Below are 19362 nucleotides of genomic sequence, written 5' to 3'. Positions count from 1 at the left end.
TCCCGCACCACTAAACTCAACAGGAGTTTTGCTATTGGCTTCACTAAGAGCAGGGCCACAAACCACTAAGTATTCAGGGCGAGCTCCACAATGAGGACTCAACATTGCCTAATTTTAAGTGCCCAGTGGACTCCTCACCCCCCCCAGTTAGATGCCCAGGCGCCCTCTGCAATGCGTAGAGAGAGCTGGGCACCTAAGAATGGGATTCCCAGAAGCCATCACGCAGAGTGGGGGAGTGGCCTAAACTAGCCAGTCAAAAATGTCGAGGGGAGGGGTGTGGCCTAAGCCTCGCCCCTCAAAGGGATTTAGGTCCCCAGCTGGGCTAGAGGGTAGTGCCTTCCTTCACTCAGGATTCACAGCCATGAACCTTCTCCTAGGGTTAGGAGTACGCGGACCTAGCCCTCAGAGTTGTGAACATCAAACCCCATTCTCACAACTGGAGAGAGAGCACAAAAATCATCCTTTCCTCTGAGGAGCTCAGAGTGCTTCACACACAGAGCACCTCACACCCCCTCGCACGGCCGACACACATTCTCAAACCCGTTGTACAGACAGGGAAACCCCACACAGCTGCCCACAGTCTCAGCGAGTTAGTGGCAGATCTAGGAACAGAACCTCGGAAACCTGCTTTCTGCACTTTAATCTCCAGGCCCACATCTTTCAGGAGAGTAGTGGCTTTCAACCTGTGGTCTGCAGACCACTGGTGGTTCGCAGACTATGTCTAAAATTTCCAAAGGGGTCTGCACCACCATTCGAAATTTTTAGGGGTCCGCAAATGAAAAAAGGTCGAAAACCACTGCAACAGACTATCTCACCATGATGAAATATGCACCAACAGGGCCATGCCAATGCACCGACAGAGCCAACTTGCTCTAAACACGGCTGGTCAGCTCCCTCAACTCCAGGGGCTCCAACGAGTTTGAAACATTTGATGTGACCTTCAATTTATTTTGAATCACTGAGCAGCAGAGAGCCAATGAGCCAATCCAGACAGGCTTGTGCACTGGATCCTGTTTGCCAATGCTTGCGGAAGAGCTGACAGCCCTTTAAAATAGCCCGGATTGGGAACTCTCCAAAGAAGTTAGCATTCTGAGTCTAACCAGTCTGGCAAACCCAAACCCAAACGGAACATGAATTTACCATTACTTGGATTGTGGCCGTGCTTAGGACGCCTATCCAAGGATCAGGGTCCCATTTTTCACCAGCAGGGTGATGAAGAACTGGAATGGGTTACCTAGGGAGGTGGTGGAATCTCCATCCTTAGAGGTTTTTAAGGCCCGGCTTGACAAAGCCCTGGCTGGGATGATTTAGTTGGGGTTTGCCCTGCTTTGCGCAGGGGGTTGCAGTAGGTGACCTCCTAAGGTACCTTCCAACCCTAATCTTCTATGATTGCTCTAGGCACCATACAAACATGTAAGGCAAAGCCCTGAAGAACTCACAGTCTTAGCACAGGTCAAGAGGCAATGTGTCAAAATGAGAGCGAGAATTCCCCAACAACACAGAGCGATGGTTGCACTAACAGCTTCCCATTGCAATGCCAACTCGGCAGAGTGGAGACACCTCTCCCCAGAGCACTGGGAGGAGAAGGTGGCATTCCTCATGCATCCAGCCCCTTCCTGTAACCCAAGCTCTGTGAATGGGTGACTAGACTGCACATTATTCTGGGAGGGTGGCGTGGCTCAAACGTCAATCACCTACAACACCACATGCACTACAGAAGTTTGGAATCAATCTGCCGGACTTGAATGGAGATGGTTCAGATGGGTTCAGATCCCCAAACTGCTTACCCAGGACAGGGTGTGAATCTACAGAGTACTAAGTGACTTCTGCAAGGTTTCGAGCACCCCCACCCCCAATCCCTTTTAGGATCAGAGTTTGGAAATAGCATTCCTTTTCACATGGGCCTAATGAGTCCAGCAAATTTACATGCAACTGTCTCTTTCAGAAACTCAATCCCAAGAGCCTACCCAATAATAAGCAGGACATTTTGCATCCTCTGAAATCAGCCATACCAGCAGTCTAACGTTTTAATTCTATGGATGACTTCATGTGACAGAAATCATCTTGTGGACCTCCTACTTCTTGCCTACCCCAGGACATTCACTGTCTGCTTGACTGGTCTCTTGTCTGGTCTCATAGAAATGATGACTAGTGAATCGAAGAACCACCGATGAACCACTAAAATGGATGGGTCATGGGCCATACTTTGACAGCCAGTAAGCTGTATGATTGCGCAGGAGATGAAATACCATTATGAGTCCCAGTGTCACACAGCTTATCCAGGGACTAGGGGAGAAATTGAGCCCTAAGTATGTAGCCTACTCTGAGATTGTAGAATTAGGTCATTTCCATTTCACTTTATACTGATTAGATTGTGACAAAACAACACTATGAATCAACTAGAGAACAGCAGGGTGGAATACTGATAGGGCCTTAAAATGCATGTTGTTTTTAAGGTGTGGGTTTCGGTTGGTAGTGAAGAGCAGCTGGGTTACTAATTAATAAACACTGATCACACTGAAGCTGGCTGTACTCCAAATAGAAGACACCCCCAAAGAATCTCCGTGCAGTACACAAATAAAGTTCTAAAATTTCCCATTACAGTGAAATCTGGATGAAAGTTCCCTGAGATTTGGGAGAGAAGTTATTTAATTTTCCAAGGTATCTGTGATGTTTTTTCACCATAACGGATTCCATTGTTCTGCCTACTAAGCAAATGACTGGCACATCAGCACCAATTACAGAAATTCGTTAAAACGTGCCAGGCGATATGAATATGCAACAAAGCGGGTGCCTTTCTTTTATAAGTAGCAAGTAGAAAGAAAGTAACAACTTTCTAATGTTGACCATTTAGGTCTTTTGTGAATTCTTTGTACCATGGCACAGTAGCCTTCTACTTTTTAGACACATGGGTCTTCTACTCCATCAGACATTGGACACCACGTATTAGCATATTTAGAATACATTGCAACAGTTGACTATTCAGTGTGTGAAGTGGTGAAATTTACTCTATTATTTCTAAACACTTCAGGGAATGGTGCTCCTGTCAACCAGTCAGCCATCTATTGCAAGCTTCTGTGTCCAATAAGTTACCAATTAATTGGCTCCTACAACTGTTGTATGGTTTACGTCTTGAATGGCTCCTTCTTTAGTAATTTCCTCCCCATTGTGTACCCTTTCTGACAACTTCTGTATAACGCTATCAGATAATCACTGCCCTTTCTTCCTTGTCTCACTTTTCTATCTCTCTCTAAATAGCGTGTTATTTTGTCTCAGTACCTTTGATGGAGGCCAAATCAGCAGCTTGTCAGATAAAGGACAGGCTGATATGGAATACATTAAAAATCATCATTCATTCTGAAGGCTCTGCAAGAAGTTCCCTGAAGAGTCATTTTTGTACACATATGGGTTCAGGTTCAAGTGTACAGTTGTGAAAGGACAAACCTTCCGTTTCTTGAACAAACCAACACCTTAATGATTTTATACTTCTTTCGGAACAATTTCTCTAATGAATGTTTATTGCATATCATTCAAAAATTGACCCATGAGTTGAGTGATTTTTTTCCAAGCAAAACTGAGTGCGTTTCCCACTGAAAATCAGCCAGGTTTTTAGCAAAGTCAGAGCAAAAAGTGGGTCCATTTGTTAAGAGAAGACAGCTTTTACACAGAAAACCATGCAAAAATTCATATTTGCACGCATTTCTGATGAAAACAACTGCCATCTCATTGGAGCTGCAAGCAAAATAAAAGTTGAGGGGTGCAAAGGAACCAAAGGATGTGACAGAATCCTGCAAAAGTGAAATATTTCAATGGAGACAAACACACTTTGGCTGATTTCTTTAAAAATGGTGAGAAAATTATTCACTTATATTAGGTTTTGCTTAAATAAAACGGAAACTGAGCCTAACAAAGTTGGCCACCTTCCTCTAAGACTCCACTGCGGTATATTTTACAGTGAATGGTTCTTTTCTCCAAGGCTGTATTACTTTAACAGTTATTTAAGTGGAGTCCTCCTGAAATTATCCCTCCGGAACCAGCATTGTAGGAGATACCCCAGAAAGGTAAACTTCATACATGAAGAAGCTACACATGTATAAACTTAATCAGGCATGAAAATACCTCCTCTTCTATGCCAGCCCTCAGGCTCCCTTCAGCTGGTTTTGTTCTAGTTGGAGTCCTTTCAAAGTCACGTTGTCTCCTTTCCCCTCCTCCTGACTGTGAGAGTGTAAGAATGCCAAAAGGTATGTCCGATACTTTTACATGTTATTGACATAACTCGAGAAGAGCCAAAAGGATCCCTAGATCCACTAATCCATAAGCAACCTTTCACATCATTGTAGAAATAGACAAAAGAATGAACGTCTTTGGGAGAGAAGCATTCACACTTTTGTGGAAATAAAAATAATGGGATTTTCTTTTGACTTGGTAGCTCTACATCAAATGCTGTGACAGAGAAGTTGGGTTTTTGTTTTGTTTTTTTGCTAGATGATGATGTTGGACTGAATCGATATGGGATAACATGGCTCGACGCTATTATATCTTCATTACTACACCATTCTATGGAGACAAGTGCTTTGAACAAGCCAATAAGCTGTTATAATTAGGGCAATTATAAAGTAGTTTATTATAGTTGAGAGTCAAGGTAGAGCAGCCTTGTGTCCAAGAGACCATTGTAACACAGCAGCATAGTGTATTCACCAGGTTTTTAAAACAGCACCAGTATGATGATTATTGCTCAGGGGAAAAAATCAGTTAATGACAAACGTGGGTAGGTGGTATTAACAGTCTCTAGAATCTGAATTGAAAAGGCAGTGTGGAAAAATCTTTCTGGATTACTACTGTATAAGGATATTCTTGTCTTTCCCTGAAGACTCTAGACTGGGAAACGACCACCATTAATCAAGTTCTGAGAACCAGAGATTCATGAATAAAAAGCAAGGAGCGTGGCTGAAGTCTAAAGTGAGCATAGCTACTTAGAGTGTGTTTCATTCCTAGCTACATAGCCCATCACCCTTCATAAGCATTTGTGGGACAATGTAATATCCTGGTGGGAAGATCTTGCGAGCATGAAATGATTGTGATGTGTTTCTCAAGGAACAACTCAAAGGCTTGGACAATATCAACGGGGTTCAGTGCACATACACATACATTGTCAGGTAAAATTTTCAGGAAAGATTTCTGCTTGGCAGTTAAATGTGCAAGCATCCTTTCGTTGTGTGCTTTTCTCCGGGCTAACTTTGTGCAGGCAGAGCTTAAAATAACTTTCATTTTTAGATTGCAAAAACCACTGCACTGCTCCACTCGTGTCATGGAATTTGACAGTGTCTGTTTTCATGTCGATCTCATTGCAGAGCAGCTATTCTTCAGTGCTTTATTTGTGCAGCTATTAACTCCTCCCATTCCCTGGTTTTATTTTAAATCACTCAATAGACAGACAATTTCTCTCAAGTCTGTTTTACGTGGAAGACGTGTTTGTGTATGAATTCACTTCTCTGGAGCCAACAACATTGGTGCTTTCGATGCAACTAAAGAAAAGGCTGTCACTTTTTGGAAAGATAAAATTATCACCTTTCATAAAATGTCTACAGCTTTAACCAACCCACCTCAATAACAAGTTGAAATGGGAGCTTGGAAGACAGTACAAACTATAGCACAGACAGAAAGATAAAAGAGGTTCTGAGGCTACAATTAACCTGAACAGTAAAGGAAAGGCTGAATTGCTCTGTGCAATAAATAATCAATGGCACATAACTATTTCCCATGTGAGGACAATCAACGGTGCCAAGAAATTTGTGTCACTCAGTTGCTTACCTAGTCGACTCCAGGACACGATGGGCCTGGGATTTCCAGTTGCAATGCATTCCAGGATAGCTGTCTGGTGCACAGTCAGTGTGAGGTTCTCTGGGCCGACAAGAATCGTGGGATCCTTGTAAACTGTAGAATGGGAGCCTGCAAAGATATGCTCATTGTTAACGGAGACAGACCAGGTCTTAGTGTTTAACTGCAACATGTGACGCTATAGAATACAATGATAACCCACGAGGGCTCAGTTCATCTAAATTAAGCCTAATGGGAACAGGATGTGGCCCATGTAATCCAGAACGAATGATTTCATTATATGCATTCACTAACTAGTGACACAAAACAAGGGCATTGGCTACTCAACAGCTGTGTGTGTAAGTGTGCCTTAAACATGCACATTGTTATTTCCAAGATAACACTCTTGACAGAAATGACCAAACCCACAAGCATGTTCTGTGCAGCCAATACATACAATAAATAAAGATATTGCAATTGTTTATTTTTAGTAACTGCAAACCTTTACTGTGTGTCACCCACCAGTGCTGGGAGAATCTGCTCTCCTTTTGCAGCCTGCCCTGACTTTGGCATTTTCAGGTGGCTGCCTAGGTACAAAGGGGTCAAACCATCCCGCCGGCCATTCCCCAGCCTCTGGCAAACAGCAATCCCTGCCTATCCTGGCGAATAGCCATTGATGGACCTATCCTCCAGGAACTGATCTAGTTCTTTTTTGAACCCCGTTATAGTCTTGTCCTTCACAACATCCTCTGGGAAGGAGTTGGACGGGTTGACTGGGTGTTGTGAGAAGAAATACTTCCTTTTGTTCGTTTTCAACCTGCTGCCTCTTAATTTCATTTGGTGACCCTAGTTTTTGTGTTATGAGAAGGAGTAAATAACACGTCCTTATTTACTGTCTCCCCATCAGTCATGATTTTATAGACTCCATCACATCCCCGCTTAGTCATCTTCTTTCCAAGCTGAAAAGTCCCAGTCTTATTGATCTCTCCTCATACGGAAGCTTTCCCATACCCCTCATCATTTTAGTTGCCCTTTTCTGGACCTTTTCCAATGGATCTTTTATGAGATGGGGCGACCAGATCTGCACGCAGTGTTCAATGGATTTATAAAGAGGCAATACGATATTTTCCGTCTTACTATCTATCCCTTCCCTAATGATTCCCAACATGCTGTTAGCCTTTTTTGACGGCTGCTGCGCACTGAGCGGATGTTTTAGAAAAGCCGGACAGGCACAAGTCCATAGGGCCGGATGCAGTGCATCTGGGGGTGTTGCCGGACTTGGCTGATGTGATTGCAGAGCCATTGGCCGTTATTTTGTGGCGATCAGGGGAGCTGCCAGACAACTGGAAAAAAGCAAATATAGTGCCCATCTTTAAAAACGGGAAGGAAGAAGATCTGAGGAACTACAGCCTCACCTCTCCTTTTCAGAACGGGGTTGGAAATTTCACAAGAACACGTTCTCTCCCAAGATTTCTGGTACTTCTCGCTTCTGGTCAGGACTGAAATAAAGCACGTTCCCAAGATTTCTACATTCTGTCCAGGACCAGAAATGGGAGGGCAGGGGCAGCAGCCAAAATGAAATGGAACTGGTTTAAAAGCTGTCCCAACTCGTTGGAATCCCAGAAAGATCCACGTGGGGTTCAGCTCAAGCGACGAGCCAGGGCGCGTGTCGGTTCTTAACTGCACCAGCCCCTCCATCCCAATGCAACGTGGGTCGCTCACTGATGTCTTTCACTAAACCGCAGAAATGGCAAATGGAAAAGACCTCTCTGACAGCATCTTGTCCATCCCGCTTCATAGGCGGGATAGGAGGTGTCTTCTCTAGGGATTTGTCCGGTCTGGATGTACATGTCCATCTAATGACAGGAGTGTCTGTCTTCACCAGGAGAACGAGAATGAACCAGCCCAGTAAGGTGTCAAATCCAGCATTGTTTTCTTGGTGGAGACTTGGAATATACAAAGCAGGGTCGGGGGGGACATACCACCATATGTGCCATCCATGTTATAAAAGGAGGGCAGGGCAGCCTCATTGTTCTGAGTGCAGCTGGAACCGTGACCTCATTTACCTGGTCATGCCTTGGGAAACACAAATGCAAACAGCCTGTTTTCTTCCTCAAGCCTCTGACACAGGAGCTAGGAAGAATGCTGCTCCCTGATCACAAGAGGCTGTCGGCTAGCAGCCCCAGCTGCACATCGCAGCCCCAGAAGGGACCTGGCCAGGCAGCTTGGGGGCTGGCCTGCGTATCCGTTAATGTACAGAGTGCATGCCGCATGTTACTGCAACAGCCCCACTCTGCACCCTGAGGGGATATGTCCTAGGCAGGCAGAATGCCCCTTATCACCAGCGCCCATGTGCTGCCGCTTCCCCCTCTGCACCGTACTCCTTTGGGTCTCAAAGCCAGATGGGAACCACTTACAATTTCATCGCCTCCAATTCAGAAGTACCCTGAGTGCAGTGTACCAGTGCTATTTCCCATGGGGCTGGCACCGGGGCAAGCAAAGGGCAGGGGGCTGCAGAGAAGGGCCGAGGCTGAGAATGTAAAATATCAGCCTGTCGTGCAGGGCAGCTGATCTTGGCAAATGATCAGTCAGGATCACACAGGAAACTGGTTTGATCCGGAGCGGGCGAGGGGGGGCAGGAATGAAGGAGCGATTCTCGGTCAAAAGCTCTAGGCGAGTGAGTTACCAGCAGAACCTAATGAGTTTCAAAACACCACAGGGGGGTAAAAGGAAAAAAGCTGCAATTCTTAAACGAAACTGGCTTAGGTTGAGGCAGAAAGTCCCCACCTGTGAAATCAGTCACAGTGGCAGTAGCACCAACGAGAAGGATGGTCAGTCTGGTAAAAGGTCCCGTGCACCATTAATAAGGACAAGCAATCTGTCAGGGAGAGAAATGCCATTGGGGTGCGTTTTTATATCTTGATCAAAAAGGCGGCAGCAGCTCGATCTCCTGCTGGTGGAGAAAAGGTGTCAGTACAGAGGGGCAGGGAAGCCGCACGGGAACATCTGCTCCAAGAAGGCACAGGAAAATAATCAATCAATGGGATGGAAGAAACATCTGTGCTGTGTGCTGCCTTGAGGCCACCTCCACTGCTGTAGAAGAGGAGAGGGAAGACGTATGCGAGACTGCCAGCATGCTTTCGGGTCTGCCGCCACAGCAGGTAACCCCCAGGGGTTCTATTCTCCAGTTCTTCCAACTCCATCACCGGGACTGGCTAACAGTGAGGCAGGCAGTGCCACGGGGCAGGTTGGGGGGCAGGCAGCTTGTCCCTCCGATTGCACAACCATCTCACGGGGAAGGATTTGTAAGGGTAAGAAAACTGACCAGAAAGCAGCCCGCAAGCAGTTCTACCAGAGAGGAGCTCAGCCTTGACCATGCTTCCAGGCAACAGGCAACAGCAGTAAAGAATTAATTTTCTTGAACTAGCAACCTGGTCATGAGGTGTCCCTTTTTTTTACCAACACCCCTGTGAGAAACTGACAATCCATCCCATTCTGGGGCTCCAGCACTGGTCAGAAGCCATCTTCATCTTATATCTGGCTGGTGAGTCTTACCCACACGCTCAGGGTTTAACTGATCACCATATCTGGGGTCAGGAAGGAATTTTCCTCCAGGGCAGATTGGCATAGGCCGGAGGAGTTTTCACCTTCCTCTGCAGCACTGGGCCTGGGTCACTTGCTGGCAGATTCTCCATACCTTGAAGTCTTTAAACCATGATTTGAGGACTTCAATGACTCAGTCTTATGTTAGGGGTCTATTACAGGAGTGGGGGAGGGGGTGAAGTTTGTAGCCTGCGTTGTGCAGGAGCTCAGACTAGATGATCATAATGGTCCCTTCTGACCTTATAGTCTATGAGTCTATCTCCTCTGGTCCATTAGCAAAGTCTTGGTTCTGAAACCAAGTTCAAAGTCTCCAAGAAGAAAGTGGCTTGGGTCCATTTCTTTGCAGGTGGACAAATGATACAGGTTTACAGCCCCAACAGGTGGAAAGATGAGCCTGACTATGGAGGTAATGAGCAGAACATGAATAGGTGTAATTCTTACCCTCCGCCACCATCAAGGCCAAGTGCAAGGAGAAGATGCAAAGGTTTGAGAGGAGATTTTGGCAGGGTAACTCTCATATGTAATGGCACTCATGCCGCTGTGACACTTCTACTGATGCAAGGCCTATATTGGTGAAAGGACGTTTAAACGCTAACAGTGACACTGCTGGTGAGACAGCGCTTACATCGGTGCAGTCTGCGCAATGTTCACGTCTTCATCGTGGGATTTGTTTCTTTAAGGCAAACAAACACCGGCCATAAAGGAAACCGGGAAAGTAGCCATTCAAAGTGAAGATGGTCAGATGAGAGCAGCTAGCGCTTTACACTCGGAGTGAAATAATCACGCAGAGCAGTAAATTGTTAGATAGAACTTCAGCAGGCTGATAATTTATTGTTCGTTTTCTCCTCTTGCAGCTACCATTCACATACATCAAGCAAACAGATATGTAACAGGCCTCAAAATACAACCAGGTCTTTCAGAACCTGTTAAGCCATTTTCTTCTCCCATCAGATTTTGATACACAACATCTCTGTGCCCCAGCCCTTCCCCATTTCCCAAAGTCTCTTTTCTTACATTCAGCCGAGAGACTGAATGTAAGACGTGCATTCAGGAAAGGAAAAGCCCAAGTTCCATGACACCACTGGCCACAGAGCCATGTCTGAGGATTACAGCTGGCTGGGTGACACAAGACTAACCCAGCAAGTCTGGGGCCGTAGAGTGCAGAGTTATAAGAGACAACAGGATTGTGATTCCTGGTAATGAGATGTGGTGGTGCTTGTCTACTGAGCCTAAAGTCCTGCCCATGCTGTATCACACGAAGGACATCTCAAGCTCCAAAAATTCCATAATTGGTTTGTGCAGAGTGCTGTTCTACACTCAATACTAACTATCTCCAAATTTCTTCTTGCTCAATGGATCTGCTCCTTGGGTATAATTGGCTTCAGATCGGCTTGCTCGATTGACCGATATATGTTTTTATGCCTTATTTCATCTGTCAGCCGCACAGACCCATACAGGTAAGGTGGAGGAAGCTGGATTCTATTCCTGCTTGTATATCTTCCAAAAAATGGCTAATTAAATTCCAGCAGGATCCGTGTGTCTGATGACCATTTGCATGCGTGATTATCTCTATGGCACACCTATTTTCCATACACAATTGCACATGCACATTTTCTGAAAAATCGGCCCCCATATTACCATTCATTCTGCAGTATAATTTCTTCTCTGAAATTTACATGTAAATTAGGTTTCTGTATCTCAGAGCAGAAATCCAGACTGCTGGGTTATTTGTCCAGAAGTGGCCATTCAGGAAGAATTCAAGCAATAGAAACTAAGAACCTCTGACACATGGAAACCACCAAGAAGCAAACCACCTATTTCTTCAAAAAGGAAGTTGAGGACAGAAAGAACTTTGTGCAAGAGAAGGCACCAAGTTATCACCTACAGTTGGCTGCTTGCTTGGTTATGGGTGCATGATCTGACTTCCTATTTTATTTTCATCACACTAGGGAGCGTGATTGAAACACTGAAGTAGGTTTTGTAGGCTAACAGTGCTTAAAATTAAAGGAGTGGCTAAACAAATATAAATGGATCAAAAGCCAAATAGAAGGCTACACAACTGATGTCAAGTTGCCTGGCATGGCAGAACTTTGTTGACAAGCCAACAGTTCAAAGAGGCTTCTCCACAGTTACTTGTGTGCTAGAAGGATAGTCTTATGAAGGACACAGCACTACAGACAAGGCAAGCTGGACTCTAATGAAGATGTGGAAAAAGCGTGGGCCATATTTTCAAAGGCAATTCAATCCATCCTCCACTACATGCATGAAAATCACCTGCATGCTTCATTTTTGTGCCCTATCACAAAATGATGGAATTTGCACATGCACGTGTGCAGGGAAGCAGTTGTGTGTCTTTGCATGGTATCATTTGCTTGCATGGATGGCAGTGTGTAAAAAACGGATGGGCAAGCAACAGCTTGTGTGCCAAAGTAGGACAGGGGTGAGCTCTGCACTGAGTTCCATGAAGGTGGCTTTGCGCATTCGAAAGTTCTGCAGCCACTGCTCATCATCCCAGACCTGCATAACGATGCGATCCAACCACTCCGTGCTTGTTTTACGTGCACAAAAGCAGTGGTGCACCGTGTGCAGATGCCCCATGAATGCAAACTGTAATCGGGCGTTGTTTGTTTGCATGGCACACAGCAGGTCAGGCACCTCAGATTCCTGTTCTGCTTGGGAGCTCCTGATATATTGCATGGCCAGCTGCAATGTGTTCAGAACACTAAAAACAGTGGAGAGTAGTGCAGGATCCATCCTTTCAAATAGAAATGGCAGGTGCTCAGGAAACGAGGGGGCGTTGAAAAATGCCATGAAACGCAGTCAGGAATGCAAAGAATGATGGGACGGAAATCAATGCATCATAAGATGTTGAGCCCACACCCATGATGCACTGCGATCCTCTCCGCCTTCCCAGAACTCCTAGCGGCACAAGGTGGCGAGTTGCACAGTGGGACAGCTGCCCGCCATGCACTGCTCTCCCTGCCGATGCTAGAGCATCAAATGTGGACGCGCTTTGGCGACACAGAGAGTGCTGTGTGGATGGGCCCATGCGCTGTAATTGCAGCACTTTTTGATCAATGACCAATGTAACTTGCATCGACGAAACTTTCTAGTGTAGACAAGGCCTTAGTGTAACTCTGGAATGTATTTCCCCGACTAGATGAATAATTGATCACACCATGTGTTGCAATTACTTCCAGGGTGGACAGAGTTTGGGGGAATGGGGAAACTTTCACATTTCAAAAAGATTGTATTTAACGTAAAGCAGCTGTGATTCCTATTCTCCTCTTCCTCCCTTCCACAACTCATGTTCTCCTCTTCCTCACTTCCCCACCTCCCTGACAATTGACACTAATTAAAAGGCAAAGAGAGAGGTTTATTTGATATCCAATGAACCAATCTAGCAGCAACTAACAATCAACAGGAACAATGAATGCACAGAAGAAAGCATTTCGATACTGTTATCACTAAAGTTCTGCTAAACTGACCTGGTCCAAAGCGATGGATAGAAGGGGAAAGACTGAAAGAACATCTAGAGCACACTTACTACTACTAACCTGACACGGTGAGTCTGGCTTCCCGGCTGAATTTCACATTAGCAATGTTGGTAGCAACGCAGTGAAAAATCCCACTGTCTTCTGCTCTGAGACCGGTAATCTGCAAGACTCCCTTGGGAAGCAGCGTGTACCTAAAGGACATGAAAAAAACAAACAAAAAGGGTTGGAAATTGCGACATGACTGGGGGGCAGAACTGCATGTACCAGGGGAGGCTGCTCAAACCTACGCCAGTGGGGACCGTATGGGCACCCAGCAGCCCCCGTGTTTAGAGGTGCATAAGGGGGCTACAAAATCTGGTACAGCACCAAACAAGCTCAACCAGACCCAAGGATTGGGGCCTACATATTTTTTTTTAATCTTTCAATGTTTATCTCAGGTCTCATAATGCAAGGAATTTGTTTCTTCAAAGCAGAGGATATTTTCCCTTCCAATGTGCCTTTACCAGTACTAACACTCACACATAAGGAAGGTGTATAAAATACTGAATAGTTTGGGGCTTGTCTGATTTATTTTTAATCTTGACACCTTCCCTGTAGCAGAAGCTTTCCTCTCATTGTCCACTGGAACGCTACACTCCAAAGGTGCCGTTCCTTGTACGTCAGACAGCACGGGAGGTGCCGTCGTCTTGTTATACCAGACAGAGGAGTCAACAGCAAAGCAGAACATTTGTGGAGAGGGAACTAGCAAAAAGTGAATGGGGTTGAGAAATAATCCTCACTGAGCACTGCAGGGTTTTTTCTTGACTTCATTAATACTAGATTACTTGATTACTAGATTACTAGAATACTAATAACTGAAGTAGATCCAGCTCCTCTGTGCTGGAGCAGATGCTCCCAGTTGGGCCAATTAACGCTGCCAATAAAACGATCTCACTCTTACTGGATCCTCATGATACCGGGTGTGACTGAACCTCGGACTTTCTCATGCCACATGTCAAAAGCACCATTAAAAAAACCTAAAACTAAAACCACCTAGATTGAAAAGCATTAGTGATCTGACACTAAAAACAGGGAATGCAGAATTGAAGCGAAAATAGTGTTCTCTCCTTAAGCCAATGGGATGAACCTAGATGTTGCAGAAGTCTCTAAGTAACATGCTTCCTTGCATGCCGTAGTGCAATACGTGATTGCAACGGGGTGAGTTAAAGACAGAGTTTGTGGGTTTCAGGGAGTAATTTTCTGGCCTTTGTGAGTCAGTTCCATATAACCTTAAATGGGTGTGTACGTGGGTTTCAAAAATATATATTTATTATAGGTTGTCTGGCTTTTTTTTTTTTTAAACAACCGTGTGGCTAAATTAGCGTAGAGTAGGTCATTATATTTTGATGAGTTAATGATTATTTCTGTCGGGAAGACTGAGACTATCTTTTCTACAGCAGCATATGGTTAAGTGTCTATCACCTGCTCTCAATGTGGGTTCCAAGAGCTTGACTGAATGTCTGAGACAGCATGACACCAATCAGTTTTGTATGTACTGAAGTTGATTGCAATCTCTCCGAGACTTTGAAATGTCCTTCATTTTGGATGAATTATCCCACCAGAAGCCCTCATTTTTGTTAAAACTCTGCCCACCACATTAGAAGATTCAATTCCAAAGCTATTATTTTGTCTTCAAGGCCTCAAAGCGTAACACTCAGCATACCAATTTATATACAATTTATACACAGAAATGCACCAGTCGTGATTAATGTAGAATTCCAACTCAGCTACAAAGGAAGCAACCCTCTTCACCAAATCCCATTGGTGTCAGGTATTAAACATGTCGGGATTTATCTACTGAGCTAATGTTAAAAAACTTCTGGGCAACCTTAATCCTAAAAGAAGCAAATCTGCCCAGCACAGGCAGAAGGATCCTAAATTAGCTCCTTTCCAAACACCGGAATATTTCTCCTTCAACAAAGGAAGAGTCCAGGGCAGTTTGGGCAAATGGGTTTGATCATCAGAGAACTGGATTCTGCAGCTGTTTCTTTTGAGCCTGAGCTAACGTGAGGTGTGGTGGGTGGTCTGACTCAAATCCCTACCAGATGTGTGGCCAATGTTGGCAGTTTGGGGATGGGGATGTAATTTGCCATCTATTCTGATGCACTTTACTCCTAACCTGCAACAATTCTGCAGTCCCAATCCTGGGCATCTCTGGAACAACTACACAAGGAACTTGCAGAGATATCTGCCCCATCGTCCGGCCTGCTCTCGCCAGTTCCAACGGTCACATTTGGATGAGCACAAAAAACGATAGGGCCCAGTTCGGCAGCCCTTACTCACGTTGAGTAGTACTTACCTTCAACAGTCTCGCTGCGCCATGCCTCCTGCTAGCAAGCACCTCATGGAGCTATTCACACGAGTAAGCACTATTCAAAGTGAGTGAGGTAGGAAGAATAAAGCTTTTTAGGGGTATGTCTACACTGCAATCAAAACCTGCAGCGCTGAGTCTCAGAGCCCAGGTCAGCTGACTCAGGATTGGACTGCGGGACTAAAAATAGCCATGTAGACGTTCAGGCTCAGGTTGAAGCCCTGGCTCTGAGACCCTCCCCCCGGCCTGGAGTCCCAGTTTGAGCCCAGATGTCTACACGGCACCAGTTTTATAGCCCTGCAGCCCGAGCACTGCGCGCCTGACTCAGCTGACCCGGGCCAAGCCCGGCCAGGCCCATGGTCTTTTACTGCCATGTAGACAGATTTCAGCGGGATAAAAAAGGGTAGCAGGAACACACAAGGAAAATCAGACACTTGCAATTTTAAACGCTGTGGTTGGTCTCTTGGCTGCTTCTATACGTTCGCAGCAGAGCCGAAAAGGTTCTGTTTCTGGTGCCTTTTGCTTGAGCGCCAAAAGACCCAAACCACATTCTGCCGCTGAGCTGCCTTTTTAAAAGCAGGGGCCTTTCAGAAAAATATTGCCAGCTTCCTGGTTCCATCTCTCCCCCGCATGCAGACGTCAAGTCACGATCAAGCTCTGGGCAGACTTGCTCTGCAATTCTTTGGCTGCAGCTGTGACTACCACAGACTCGAGCCAGAACATCGCTCGTTTCCTGTTACGTGCCAAACCTCTTCGCAAAGACGAGGGTGGCCTGCCACCTGTCCCTTCATTCCACGCCAACACTCAGAAGATCAAAACAGGCGTTCGCAGCACTTCCTAAGCAAAGGGAGAAGGCTGTCAAACAAAGGAAGCAAGGACACGCCATTCAAGTTTTAAAGCTGGGGTGGAGGGGGAAACGATTTTGTTTTTTTAAGGAGGATTGACTGGGGAAGAGCTAAAAAGATCTTCTGTTGGCATCCTTCTTTTGGGCTCGTTTCAAAGGCGGGAGTATTGCAATGCAGCTCACTTGGAAAGGAAAGACTAGAGATTCGATTGCATTTTAAACCTTCGGAACATAGGACCTTATTGTACAACGCTTTGTCCCGCTGGCACGAACTTCTGTGAGTCATCGCTGCTATTTCCAACACGCGGGCGTGGGGGAGAGGAAGTCAGTAATAAGTGACTGATACGTCTCTTACCTGTCATTGTCCGTATCGATGGGGACTTGATTCTTTTGCCACAAGATTACAGGCTCTGGTAAACCATGGATCTGGCACTGGAACCTTGCAACACCTCCTTTTTCCACGACTGCACTCTGAGGGTGAACGTGGAAGTCTGACATAGCTGGCGGAGGAAAGAAGAAAAACAAAGACATGAAATGAGACCACGACAGCTCAGCACGGATAGTGCACCCTGCCAGCAAAGGTCACAAAGACCCTGCTTTGCAGAAATATCCACCACTTCACCTGTCAGGAACCAGCAAATAAAACCAGAGCTGACTGGGTCCGATCTGATTTTGGAACCACACTTTTAGCATGCAGAAATGATGTTCACACGCCATGCATTTGCAGACGCAAACCTGCACCTGGACAAAGAAAGCAGGCTGGGAGGCTTGCGATTACATGATTTACATGCTGGTGCAATCAGCTCTCAAAGCATCACCACCAAAACAGCAGGGCCAGTAGGATGCTCCAACACTGAAGTGCTGACAGTCTTTGTCATCAGCTTCCATGGGCTTTGGATTTGGCTGCGCAGCCAAAAATGTCTTGTCTCTGCACTTTTCATTCCAACGCTGTCAGTGCCCTTCTACCACATCCACCACAAACACCCTTTCCGTACATTGGACTTCACTTCCACAATACCCTGATTTTCCTTTCTTCCCCGAAAGAGTGCACGGAACAGGCTAGCAACACATTTTATGGCAGTTCATTTTCCGCTCGGCACAGACTCCGGGCAGCCTCCTATCATTTCATGTTTCGGCCTTCCAGTATCACAAGAGGAATGTTTACAACCCCAATAAAGTCACGGCTGTCAGAATGACAGGCTCAGAATTGATAGAAACAAAGGTGGCAAACACCACCCAGCATCAAAGATGATCCATTCTCAACTCCCTGGGCCAATTTTTAATGCATATTTTCTCCATCACCCTAATAGCAGCAGAGGGACCAGTTCAGTATCGTACAGGCAACAACTTATTCTGGAAGGAGAGCTGGTGATTAGTGAATACAAAGAGACGACAGGCCAAATTCTGCCTTGAGTTGCCCAGGTAAAGACACTCGGACCCAATATTTAAGTACAGGACTATGAGCGTTATCAATCATACAAGAATTCACAGATCATTCCCTAAGCCCGGGCATGCACTGGGCTCCCTGTAAAACCAGGGAGGGAAGTCCCAGTTGGGAATCTGGAGAGGAAGTGTCTAGGGCACTGCAGGATGGTCTACAGTGTGCTCCCACCATTGATGGAGCTCCACTGGCATTACAGCCACCATGTCACAAGGCCCACAGTTTTAAGTCTGAGCTTTGTCGGTCATTCAGTCTAGTCAAAGAAGAAAATAAATAAAAAGAGAACTTTGTCCTGAAGGATCCGATAGGCAAATGTTCAGGCGAGTCCTTATTTTGACTCTCCCAGCCTGTTAGCTCAATGCTGTGCAGAGTGGGGTTCTGCAGTCATTTGGGGGGGAAAAACAGATCATGCCTCTTCTAACATCGCATCACCTTCTGGAGGAGAATAGGAAAGGCAGGGACCTGCTTACCCAGGATTGGAAAACTATCCGTATAGGATTTGGGGTATCCTTCAACAGAATAAGACAATAGCTCATTGTTTGTTATTTCCTGATTATAGCTGATTAGAATATAGGTTGCTCTCAATCACATTAAAGTGAAAAGCATGGGTATAAACTACTAACTCACACGTCTACCTCAGTTCTGCACAGTCAGACAATCTGCACATTCCCATGCTCTTAAACTCAGGGACTAGTGGCCCCAATCCAGTGAGATGGTGAGCATCTCCAACAAGCTGGTAAGCACCTCTTCGATCAATGGGCCTGCAGTGATTCCCACACAGTGCTCAGAACTTTACAGGATTAGGCCCCTGAATTCCCATAACACTTGGGGCTGCCTCGGCTTCTCATTTCAACTGGCTGGCAGTAAAAGATAACTCTAAGCATCAGGGAAGGAGAAGATAGACCATCCTTTTCAGTACAATAAGAGTAATAATCATTTGCATGTCAAGTGTCTGGCATGCTGTTAGCTTTATATAAATAATCATCATCATGCAATAATTATCACTAGTAATTAACTGAAAGGTGCAACCTGTTGACTCTGTAATAAACATAACCTGGGCTAATAAATGAGTCTTTATTTAGCTCGTGGTTCATTTTTAGTACCATATACACTGGAATATCCCTCAAGTTGCCATATATTATAAACACCAAAAAACTCACCTACCCCCTAGCTCTGTTTTCCCATACCTCTCTCCTCCAGGGAAAAACCCACCTCCTTTTACAAGTGTAAAGGGTAATCGATGTGCATCTGCTAAGGAGCAAGCTATGTGTGTGTCAGGATTGCTCCATTGCTCGTCTGCTGATTCCAGTTGGGCTTGGGCAGACGAGAGACTGCTGTTAGCATTTGTACATTAAACATGTGCTGCATTAACCCACTCTACTCCCCCATTCGTCCATCTCAACGTGCTAAATAAGGATTGGTTAAGCTGATTGCATAGCACTTGGTAGAAAATCCCAGCACAGGGCAGCTGGAAGGTTGGAAAGGTTTCACCTGGCTCCTGATCTTTGGTTCTAAGTATTTCATTAATATCCATTTTGTTTCAAGTGCTTGTGAATTCCAGTTGCCACATGGCTTCGTGTAGACAGCAGTAGCACCCCGGCTGCCATGATCATCACCCTCCACAGACTAGACATATTGCGCTATCTGATTAAAGCCCGCCTCATCCATGGGAAACATACAAACCTGGAAAATGACACACACAAGAACACTGAAACATTTTCTGGTTTCCCGGTGGGAGTATTTCTAGGAAGGAGGACGGTCCTAACACCCTCAATAAAACGGACAGAACCTATTTCTGATTTAATTTTTG

The 19362-nt window shown here is 45.5% G+C and overlaps 1 protein-coding gene across 1 annotated transcript in view; it reads right to left on the bottom strand.

Moving 5' to 3' along the window:
• Nucleotides 1-19362, bottom strand: part of IGDCC3 (immunoglobulin superfamily DCC subclass member 3) — a 163036-nt gene that overhangs the window by 54805 nt on the left and 88869 nt on the right. The window contains exons 3-5 of the mRNA XM_067556091.1: nucleotides 16467-16611; nucleotides 12978-13108; nucleotides 5812-5949 (exon numbers count right to left, since the gene is read on the bottom strand). Coding sequence (XP_067412192.1) covers nucleotides 5812-5949; nucleotides 12978-13108; nucleotides 16467-16611 — 414 coding nt within the window. The remainder of the gene's footprint in view (nucleotides 1-5811; nucleotides 5950-12977; nucleotides 13109-16466; nucleotides 16612-19362) is intronic.

The sequence above is a fragment of the Emydura macquarii genome, unplaced genomic scaffold (assembly GCF_026122565.2).
Source record: "Emydura macquarii macquarii isolate MOO-44397 ecotype Brisbane River unplaced genomic scaffold, CSIRO-AGI_Emac_v2 contig_1644, whole genome shotgun sequence".
Classification (NCBI taxonomy): Eukaryota; Metazoa; Chordata; order Testudines; family Chelidae; genus Emydura; species Emydura macquarii.
This window is presented reverse-complemented; position numbering and strand designations above follow the sequence as displayed.